Source organism: Citrus clementina, unplaced genomic scaffold, assembly GCF_000493195.1.
Source record: "Citrus clementina cultivar Clemenules unplaced genomic scaffold, Citrus_clementina_v1.0 scaffold_5, whole genome shotgun sequence".
In the NCBI taxonomy this organism is placed as follows: domain Eukaryota; kingdom Viridiplantae; phylum Streptophyta; class Magnoliopsida; order Sapindales; family Rutaceae; genus Citrus; species Citrus x clementina.
The window spans coordinates 34,182,429-34,193,612 of NW_006262201.1; the positions used below are offsets into that span (position 1 = coordinate 34,182,429).

Consider the following 11,184-nt stretch of genomic DNA (forward strand, 5'->3'; position numbering starts at 1 on the left):
AAAAAAAAATCATACATGATAGTATATGTGTATGATATGGTAATTTTATAATTATATCACATCAATTGAATACAAAATTCTGCAACCATTTCTTGGCAGCAATGGGAACCTCCTCACCTTGTTTTTGGGGTTGGATTGAGGATTTGAGTATTTTCATGTGTATTATAAAAGTTAATTTTCTTTTAAATATTTCTAAATCTATCCAATCCATTCTAGACCCGGATATTTAGCTCGTTTGAACAAACAAGCATCACAACAATTTCAAATAATTGATGCCAGAGTTCGGAATACTTTTACAAATAATGTATGTATTCACTTTTTCTTTTTTCTTTTTCTATTTTTAATGGAAAATCTCAATTTCAATTGCATCTTTGTTGGCCCGCGTTTACCTTTCTCATTCAACTAGAAGCCCCTGCTGTTTCTTACGACTTTACTAGTCAAAAGAAGAGTGAAAGAGTCGTGGAAAATCAAGGCGACGCACACAATCATCCAAGAGCCAAAGATTCTGTGAAATAATATAATTCGTGCATCCGCAGCTTCCTGCTTTCAATGGTTTCTAATAATGTATGATAAACATAGGTTGATTCTATTTTTTGGAATAAAATAAAATGAAAATGTTCATTATGTGATGTAATCTACATCTGATATGAAAATAAAATATTCAAATAGTGAACACGATCAATTTTTATAAATTTTTAAACACAATTAATTACATTGCGCCATAATTTGCGTCACAAATGCCACATCTCATAATCTATGATAAACATAGGTTGATTCTAGTTTTTGGGATAAAAAAAGTGTATGTCGATTCCATTTTTAGAGATAAAAAAGTGTAGGTTGATTCTATTTTTTGATATAAAAATGTGTTTTAATATGCCGGCGCCAACAATAATTTTTTGTGTGAATATGAGACTTCACACTGGTGTTAAGTACTTTTATATTGGCATGAAATAATATTCCAATAGTTTACAACATTATAAAGGCATTAAATTGAGCTAGTATGAAATCTCAAATTCTTTAAAATGCGGGCGCCTGAAGATGTAGAAAATAAATCAATTCGAATTAAAGAGTTAATAGAAAGGAAAGGAAATTAATCAACCTTGAGAGCAGAAGTGGATACTTGAAGGATCCTAGCGTCAGCAAAGGGATTAAAGAGAGACTTAATATCCTCACTATTATAAGAATATCGAGTGTCAAGGCGATAATCCAAGACCACCTCCTCAAGATCTAGTTTTTGGGAAAAAAAAGTGTATGTCGATTCCATTTTTAGAGATAAAAAAGTGTAGGTTGATTCTATTTTTTGATAAAAAAATGTGTTTTAATTCATTATTTGGATTCGGATATAAGAGCACCTTTCATTACAGTATTTCTGAACAAGTTCCTGGATAACAAGCCTAAAGGTTTTCTTATTGATGATATCGATGATGATAGTGACGATATTGATCGTGACATTGATACAGAGCTGGAGCTTCTAACTATGATGAATGCATTAACTATCAATATGATGTCGGAAATAGACCGATTTTATATCACCCTTCAATTTGAATTAGCAAAAACAATGTCTCTTTGCATAATATGTATTGCAAACATTCATGATCTGGATGTGGAGTTGAATACCTCATTCAAGAATTGTTTTTGCTCTAATCCGTAGGAAAAAAATAAAAAAGGCAAATCCCTTATGAGTTATTGATAAAGTGAATAAATCTGCCATTTCTTGAAATCTCTCTTTTTTTTTTTAATTTGTAAAGTGAGTTAACATTAAACTAAAATCCAAAATAACTAACTCATAAGAATTGTGCATTTAGATTAGGGGCAATTTCGAAACTTTTCAAATCAATTGGGACATATTTTGCAATTTTAAAACTCTAGTAGGACATTTTTATAAATTTAAAGAAAACAAAGTTTGCTTTCATAACACGATTTCATTTTCCTCAGCATGACAGTGATATGGCAATAAATGAAATAATTTATTGGCAAATTTTCACATTATTCTTATCATGAATTGATAATCCAAGTACATGTTCGTTGAAATTTTTTAGTCAAAAGAGAGAGAGAGAGAGTTGAAACACATAACCCTTTCCTTTTTCCTTCTCCTCGTATGATCTCCTCGTTTTTTTTTTCTATTTTTAATGGAAAATCTCAATTTCAATTGCATCTTCGTTGGTCCATGTTTACCATTCTCATTGAACTAGAAGTCTAGAAGCCGTTGCTGTTTCTTACGACTTTACTAGTCGAAAGAAGAGTGAAAGAGTCGTGGAAAAACAAGGCAACACGATCATTCAAGAGTCAAAGATCGTACGTGAGAAGCGAGATAATATAATTCGGGACGTAATCCTCATTCATAATACTTGGCGTTGATATTAGTTTATTTAGAAAAAAAAAAAAAGACATAAAATAATCCTCATTCATGTGGTCCAAATTTAGAGATTAAATAACAAATTAATAAGATAATGGAAATAATTGTGATCTTAGTTATAGATAACGTTGTGCAAATTTTTGGTACTTACGGTGTTGGTGTAGAAATAATTCATAAGATAGTGATATGGCAAAAAATGAAATAATTTATTGGCAAATTTCACATTATTCTTATCATGAATTTGATAATATGGGAGCAGTCGACAAAATTATTTTGTATTGTTAATAAAATAAAACAGATATATTAAAGTTTTAAAAAAATAAGGAAGGTGAATTAAAAATAATCAATTTATGAGGGGAATAATCTGATATTAATCTTTATTTTATTAAATGATTATATTGAAACAATGTCATACTAGTTTTTCTTTTCATTAAGTTTTCCTATAATCATTTTTTTTTAATTTTTTAAAAAGCATCTCATTAATATGAATCGATATCCTTTATTAATCTGAAATTTTGCTTGAATTTTTGCTGAAGTATATTTAAAATTTAATAACTCTTACATGTATATTATTATCTACTAACCATCACTCTATTAGTGACCCATTCAGAATGTATGCCGATCCAAGTATTGTTGGTTGAATGTTTTAGTCAACGACGAATTCTTATCCACCTAACCTAACCTCCCCCTCCACCCCCAAGGAAAAAAAATGTCGGAGGAAGAATGGTGACGGCATGTGGGTAAATTTACTAATTATCTTCCCGGCGAAGGGAAATTGAGTGGCTATAAATTTGACGATATTATACATCTATGGACACTCTTAACTTAAACTGACGAACAAGAAGAAAAGAAAAGGAGGAGACAATAATTAAATAAAAAAATGAGTGGTGAAGAAGGAAATATAGACGATTATACACAAGATGGCACCGTGGACCTCAAAGGCAACCCTGTTCGCAGATCCAAGCGTGGTGGATGGAGAGCTTGCTCCTTTGTTGTTGGTACAATATTTGAACTTCTCTCGGTTTAATCCTACATAAGTGTATGAGTTGTTATTATTTCTGTTCATGGCCGTTCAGGATTCAGCCAGCCGTTTTGCTTGCTCGTTTCTTTTACGACACTTTTGTCTCACCTTGCAATCGCATATGCATGCCTTTGTTCCATATTCTATATTTCCTTGGAACCCTTTTTTCTTTTTCCTCCTCCTCGTGTGCATAAGCGAGCTTCGAACTTCAGATTTCTTGTACCAGTTCCAGAGATTTTAGTGAATCTTTAAACTGTAAAAGTAAGCCTTAATCAGACATAGCTCAAAAACTTGGAGTTGTCAAGGACCCCACGAGTGGTTACCAAAAAGCGGTCCTTTTCCATCCATCTCTCCAAATCAAATCACGACTTGTAGTCATAGCTCAAAAACTTGGAGTTGTCAAGGACCCCACGAGTGGTTACCAAAAAGCGGTCCTTTTCCATCCATCTCTCCAAATCAAATCACGACTTGTAGTCACGTTACTTTCTAGGAGATATTTAACAAAACTGTTCAATTCCCAACTGTTTTATAAATCTTTTATTGGCTACTTTTTGGCTTGCTGTCGTTATTTGCAGTATACGAGGTGTTTGAACGTATGGCCTATCATGGGATATCGTCAAATTTGGTGATGTATTTGACAGACAAGCTGCATCACGGCACTGTGAAGTCAGCGAACAACGTCACCAACTGGGGTGGCACCATTTGGGTCACTCCAATTTTTGGCGCTGGTGTTGCCGAGGCCTATCTCGGCCGCTACTGGACCTTCATCATTGCTTCTTTTTTTAACCTCATGGTATGTATGTTTATTCATTATGTTCAGCGATTATTTAATTAATTTATAAGATAATTTAGGTTTTTTTTTTAAACATGCAATCCTCTCATGATATTTAATCAGTAAGCCATACGATGTCGGGTTGTCGGTGTCTGATATAAATTAATGATAATACCAGGATACATGACAAAATTTCACCATAATTTTAAAGATCGGAGCACATGGTTTAATTGCTCTTTTGTTGACCTGTTAAAGACAGACAGAGAAGCGTATATATAAATTTTGTCTGTATCCTTTTTAACGATTTTTTAATTTTATATTTTCTTTTTCCTGGTTACAGGGGATGATTGTACTAGCACTATCAGTGTCATTATCTGGGTTGAAACCTCCTCCATGCAATGATATTAACAGTCAAGACTGCAGGAAGGCTTCAACATTACAATTAGGTACCTTCTTTGTTGCACTCTACACGCTGGTTGTGGGAACCGGAGGAACCAAGCCCAACATCTTGACGATCGCCGCGGACCAATTCGATGAATTTGAGCCCAAGGAGAAGGCCCATAAGCTCTCCTTCTTCAACTGGTGGATGTTCAATATCTTTTTTGCGACACTCTTAGGCAATACAGTGCTTGTCTACATACAAGAGGATGTGGGCTGGGTCTTGGGTTATGGGCTTCCTGCACTAGGTCTTGCTATAGCCATTGCGATTTTCTTGGCGGGCACACCCTTCTATAGGCACAAGAAGCCCGCAGGAAGCCCATTCACAAGAATGGCAAAGGTCATTGTAGCTGCCATAAGAAAAATGAATGTGCCTCTCCCTACTGACCCCCAAGAACTGTATGAACTTGACTTGGAATATTATACACAAAAAGGGAAGTACAGGATTGGTTCCACCCAAAATTTGAGGTTAGTGTCTTAGTTGCATATTTTTATTTATTTATTTACTTTTTGGTCCCATTGAATATATGGCAGGCTCACATGCACATTTTGTTTAATTGTGTCTTCTTGTTTGTTCTTGCGTGCAGGTTCTTTAACAAAGCTGCAGTCAAAACAGGTGCAACAAATCCATGGATCCTGTGCTCAGTGTCTCAAGTAGAGGAAACCACGCAAATGTTAGCAATGATCCCAATCTTGGTTGCCACGTTTGTTCCCAGCACAATGCTTGCTCAAATCAACACCCTTTTTGTAAAGCAAGGCACTACCCTTGATAGAGCTATTGGTAGCAGCTTCAAGATCCCCCCCGCAAGTTTAACAGGATTTGTAACCTTATCAATGCTTGTTTGTGTCGTCTTATATGACCGATGCTTTGTCAGGATTACGCGAAGGTGGACTAAGAATCCTAGAGGGATCACTCTTCTTCAAAGAATGGGAATTGGCCTAGTCATTCATATTATAATTATGGTTATTGCTTCTTTTACAGAGAGATATAGACTAAGTGTGGCCAAGGACCATGGTATAGTTGAAAAAGGACAGCAAGTTCCTTTAACAATATTCATTATGCTTCCTCAATTTGTGCTTATGGGAACAGCCGATGCATTCTTGGAGGTAGCCAAGATTGAGTTCTTTTATGATCAGGCACCAGAGAGCATGAAGAGTCTTGGAACTTCTTATTCAATGACTACTTTAGGAGTTGGAAATTTCCTTAGTAGCTTTCTGCTTTCAACGGTTTCTGACATAACCAAAAGGCATGGCCACAAAGGGTGGATTCTGAACAACCTTAATGTTTGTCATTTGGACTATTACTATGCCTTTTTCGCAATATTGAATGTCTTGAACTTTGTTTTCTTCTTGGTTGTGGCAAAGTTCTATGTGTACAAGGCTGAAGTTTCGGATTCAATGGAGGTGCTTACCGAAGAATTAAAGGTGATGAGATTAAGGGCATCTGCACAAGAAGCGACTGTGGCTAACTGATTCGGTAGTTGATTCACACGAGAATCAGAACTGAAGCTCAGTTTCTGGCCAGGCTACTATAGAGATTTAACTGATAATTTTACTTTGGGGTTGATTGTTTGATAGAGCAGTGTGTGTTAAATTTCCTTCACACCAGTCACAAGAATGTTTTAGCTCAAAAAAGAATTAATATTTGATTATCATGTTCTGGAGTATCAACGTAGTGCTGCTTGTAGTAAAATAAATTTGACTCGTGAAGGACTAGAAATAGAAAGTGCTGCTAATGGTCCAAAATGTTGTTATGGTGTTGAAGTAGGCAATTTGGAATTTGGATGCTAGGGTTCTTAAGACCCTAACCTCTGGATTAACATATGTGGCCAGGAAAGTTGGAATAGAACATTCAATATTTTTGTTAATTAGGTGGATGTAATATTGGTATTGTATATTTCACATATTTTGCAGAGTCTCAGTATATAGTTTTATTCGGTACTTTTGTTCATCAAATGTTAATCCCATTCACTTATTTGACTGTGATCGATTGCCTCAACTTAATTTGCTAACTAATCAAAATTTCTATATTCAAGTTAATTTTATTTATTTATGTATGTTAGTGAAACTTTTTGTCCAAAAAGTGTATATAAACTATGTAGTGAGACTATTTACACCCTAAGAAATACTTTGAATATCCCTTACTTTGTACATCTATTTAATAAATTTTAAAAATTAATAATTACTTTACACACTCTGATCACTAATGCCAAAATAATCCATAATCAAACCTAAATAAAAAATTTTGATGTTCTTTTACACACAAAATATTCCTCACAAATAAATAGGTGTTAATTCCCATAAACTTATTAGATACCTACTTCTTTAACTCCTACAGTCTCTTCTTCGTCAAACCTTTTGTTATCTTCTCATTAACCTTTTGGAGTATAATACATTAAATTGTCCTAAAAAGTAATTAATTGAAAATGTTATTTTTTAAAATATAATTTTTTATAAAAAAAAATAAGTGAGATTATTTGAACCCATAAAAATACTCTTTTCATCCACATTTTAATTAATTTTTTATTATTAAAATACCCATAACATAACATTACTATAGCTGACAATATAATACTTCAATTAAAAGGAATTTCTCTTTACACTCATCATGTACAACCTCCCTAACAAAAGTAAACCTAAACGACACAACTCATCTAGTTTTAAACTCATTTTTTGTTTGCTTTATTCATATCAGTCATCAAAACTATGCAAACAAGTAAACAACATTAGAATAATATCAACATAACAGTTGCTTCAGATTACTTGAGTTCAAGTAATAATAGAAGACAAAAATGAGTGTTCAGTGGTGGTTGAGATTTTTCATTCCCACAAAACATGTTTATATTGTGGTGGGAGCGACTAGATTGTAACAGTGGTAATTGTATGCATTTGGATTGTCAAATTACTTTATCACATATAACTAGTTTAGGTGGTAATTTTGTAACCAGCACAATAGTAATCATCAAATAATTAAGAGTATGTGTTTTGACACCCCTCAAAATTTCTTATAAAACCTCATTTTAATTAAAGTTATTCTAATTACCTAATACAAATTAATTCATTTCTTGTATTGAATAAAAATTCAATCAAACACATAGATATTAGATAAATTATTCTTTTAACAAACTTTTTACACCCACCCTATTTCACAAATTTATGAAATTTATTAAAAAAATTTTGAGAAAATTATAAGAGTTTAGAGTTATGAATATAGAAATTATATAATAAAAAATTAAGATAAATTTAATATTTTAGCATTTGTATGCAATCTAAAAAGAAATATTTGTTTAGAGTAAAATTTTATGGAAATATGGATTATTCTAATATTTGAATATGTATTTCATCGATTAATCTGGGTATTTTAAGAAATAACAATCAATAGGGGAGTTAAAAGGTCACTTATAAATAATTATTTATATAAGTTAAAATCCTATATATGAATCTTTCAAAATTTGTGTATGTTTATTAGTAAGTAGCCGAAAGGTTTCATAATTAGCAAGAGGTTGATAATGTAGATGATGGGGGCACTTTGGAGGATATTAAAAATAAAGTTGCTGATACCAACAAAGTGTTGGCTCTACTGACAATGGAGTCCCTTTAAGTGGTTTGACTGGGTTTGCTCCCCAGTTCGAGTCGCAGGAAAGTCGCATTTGTTGGGAGAACCTGTGCCTCTCGGTTCGAGCAGAGACTTCTAGTCTGGGTTGTGGTACGGGCTTAAAAGTGCCTCCTACAGTTTGGGCCATCCCCAGGTCACCTCGTGGTCAAAATTTTTAAAAAAATAATAATATATAAAGTTGCTGATAATTGCACTTGTTATGACACTATTTTTTGGGTTGGGGGAATCAAGGTGGAATTCTTGATCAAACTTCTACATATGGAGGAATGTGTGGGTTTTTCAGCACATGTCATTTTGATTATTGATAGCTATCATCCTTTATGAATAAGGGAAAAAGAAAATGAAAAAAATCACCTCTTTATTATAAAAAAATATTTGCTACTGTGGAAAATTTATGATGTACTTCATAAAAAATAAAATTAATGCACAGTTAGTAAATAAACATCCACCTGATAAAGTATGTAAATGAAAAATTCCAAAAAAAGATAGTAACAGAATTAATATTTTGATTTAATTGGGGCGTTAATTGAAAAATAAATTTAAGAAGGTCATATGAAATTCGAATCTCTCTTTTAAGGAGAGGATTTGATTGCCATCAAGCTAAATTTAAATAATTAATTGATTAATTTATTTGTGTATGTAAATTTTCACCCACAAATGATTTTTTATTTTTGCATTTTCGAATGCAGCCACAAATAAGGTTTGAAAGTCTATTTGGCCTACTATGAAACTTCTAAATTGAGGGAGATGAATTAAATAAGTACAAAGTACGACAAAGCGGTCAAACAGATAAATTATAAACGACAATGCGTACAAGAATTGGCATTTTTGTTTTGCCTCTCTGTTTCCACTTTTCAGACTTCTGCTCTCTCCCTCTCTCTCTCTCTCGGAATTTTCTCTCGGCAATGAACGGTACGTGCATTATGATTTCATTTCCATTTTTCACTTTTCTGTTCGTTTCCCGAGAAAATCCATGTATAGAAAACAAAAGAAAGCTTCAAAAAAGTTGTTTTTTTCTTTGTAATCTAATATATAGTTTCACAGTTTTCGTTTTTATTTTCTGGTTTGTCCCAAAATGGTAAATTGATCTCAGCCGAGCGACGTTGATTTAATTACGCGCGAGTTAAGGTCGTGTTTTTCATTTCTCCCCTGCTATTTCGAAAATGAAAACTTTACCTTTTAAATTCTGTTTTTTCTGTTGTTTCTTAGAATAATGTTTTGTTTGCTTTTGCAAAATCACGTATTTGAATTGGGCTAATAAGTTCTTAAAAGCGTTTTCCTGATCAATTACATTGTTTAGGTTTCTGTATATGATTTTTTTTTTTTTGAAGTTTTCCTTTTGGTTATATCCAATGTAGGAGGAAGAAATATGAAGAAACGAAGATAATTGTTTATTTTTTTCAAGTTGATGAGGCTGGTGGCATTTATAATTGGAATATAATTGGATAATGGAATTATGGAAGTGGTGTTTAGCTATATTTTTGAAAATCAGAAAGTGGGAAAAGGTGGTTTCTTGCCTGAGATTGTTGAGTTTATTGCGAAGACAAGCAAGAACTTGATCTTTATTTTCATTGATGTGATGTGATGGATTAATTGAACATTCTTTTGCGGGCTTTCTTTGTACGATGTTAAAGTTATTCTGTTTGATATTAGAAGGTTAGGCGCGCAGTGGTATCATTTAACTTCATGGCATTGACTGTTTCAGTGGAGAGAATTGTCTCAAAACAAGATTTTCATTTGGTGTGATGGGTTAGAGAAATTTTCTGTGGCTTTAGATATATACATCATTTTGGAGGGTGAAAGCAAAAATTGAATAGATTAGGCATGTGATGGGTCATATGGATTCAAGGGAGAGTAATTCAGATGCTGATTTGGAATATGGTGAGATTAGAAGGCGAGATGACCAAAATAAAGGGCAAAGTTGTATTGGTCAACATTCAAATAAAATGGTCGATTGGGAGTGGAATATGGTTAGGGGTTCAAAAGGATTAGTAAAAGATGATAATCTGTTAACTGCATGCAAGAATGTCTTACATTCTGGTGAGAATGTGGAGATATACGTGGACGAGCTAGGAGAGGAGGCAGCAAGTCTTGTGAAGAAGAAAATGGTGGCGGAGAAAGGGAAATCAAGCTCTAAGAAGCCTCCTAAACCACCTAGGCCTCCTGGAACCCTGTCGTTTGATGAGGCTGATATAAAACTGTGCAGAGAAATTTCTGAGCTTGCGAGACTGAAGTATGCAAGGATTCGACAAATGAAAGAATTGAAGAAAAAGAGGGTTGATAAGGTGTCATCACCAGTGGTTAGCTTTTTTGCAATGATCATAACCATTTTATTCTGCTACGTGATAATCTTCCAAGGTAATTAGACTGTTTCTATGGTTTCTTATGTTGTTGTTATCTCATTGTTTCTCTGTTTAGGCTAGCAATGTTAGTTATATGCTTGCAGATTTAATCTTATCCTACAAGAAGGTTTTGCCGTTTTGATACTTCTTCATAACTTAATAGAGAGTTCCATATATTTTTGCTGCTCTGTAGTTAACTTTGTATCTTTACCTAATGTGATCACATTCTTTTGAGATAAACTATAAAAACAATATCAGACAGCATCGGACCAAAATCTGAAATTTATGTGATTTTCTTTTATAAGAAAGTTCTTTTTTACGGTTTAATTTCAACCAAAGCAAATATAAGGAAATAAGCAACCAAATTATAGAGGGTTCAATGGAACAGCTGACATGCAGTCCAAATATTTATGCTAAATTGCTTTTTTTTTTTTTTTCCCGTGCGTGTGTGTTAAGCTGTATTCTAGTCTCTCTTGCTACTACAATTTTCTTATGGGTTTTCCATCACATGTGTATGTCAAATTTTTTTATATTTTCTAACTTACAGGCATCTTGGGTTCACGTATATGATGTGGTACGTGTCAAGTTCAGTGCATGGATATCCTTACTCTGGTTGGCGACCCTTCTTTTTTTTTTGTT

General features: G+C 33.3%; 2 protein-coding genes across 3 annotated transcripts; both read left to right on the forward strand.

Annotated features, from left to right (window-relative positions):
- The first annotated feature begins 3,236 nt into the window (after window positions 1–3,236).
- Window positions 3,237–6,060, forward strand: LOC18041883 (protein NRT1/ PTR FAMILY 5.2). The gene is made up of 4 exons (XM_006433488.1): window positions 3,237–3,354; window positions 3,953–4,170; window positions 4,490–5,055; window positions 5,175–6,060. The coding sequence occupies exons 1-4, from the start codon at window positions 3,237–3,239 to the stop codon at window positions 6,058–6,060; spliced, it is 1,788 nt and encodes a 595-aa protein (XP_006433551.1).
- Window positions 6,061–9,068: 3,008 nt separating this feature from the next.
- On the forward strand, window positions 9,069–11,164 carry LOC18041884. Of its 2 annotated transcripts, XM_024183250.1 has the most exons (3): window positions 9,069–9,115; window positions 9,909–10,561; window positions 11,093–11,164. In XM_024183250.1, exons 2-3 carry the CDS (start codon window positions 10,033–10,035, stop codon window positions 11,113–11,115), a joined length of 552 nt encoding a protein of 183 aa, XP_024039018.1. In that variant the 5' UTR covers window positions 9,069–9,115; window positions 9,909–10,032; the 3' UTR covers window positions 11,116–11,164. The 2 variants fall into 2 exon arrangements, with proteins under 2 accessions (XP_024039018.1, XP_024039016.1); XM_024183248.1 differs by lacking the exon at window positions 9,069–9,115 and having other exon boundaries at window positions 9,567–10,561.
- Window positions 11,165–11,184: the final 20 nt, after the last annotated feature.

Excerpts from the sequence above, each read along its gene's own strand:
- LOC18041884 (XM_024183250.1), top strand. The coding sequence starts at position 10,033 with ATGGGTCATATGGATTCAAGGGAGAGTAATTCAGATGCTGATTTGGAA. Across the intron at positions 10,562-11,092 it reads CTACGTGATAATCTTCCAAG|GCATCTTGGGTTCACGTATA; the intron begins GTAATTAGACTG and ends TCTAACTTACAG.
- LOC18041883 (XM_006433488.1), top strand. The coding sequence starts at position 3,237 with ATGAGTGGTGAAGAAGGAAATATAGACGATTATACACAAGATGGCACC. Across the intron at positions 3,355-3,952 it reads AGCTTGCTCCTTTGTTGTTG|TATACGAGGTGTTTGAACGT; the intron begins GTACAATATTTG and ends CGTTATTTGCAG. Across the intron at positions 5,056-5,174 it reads GGTTCCACCCAAAATTTGAG|GTTCTTTAACAAAGCTGCAG; the intron begins GTTAGTGTCTTA and ends TCTTGCGTGCAG.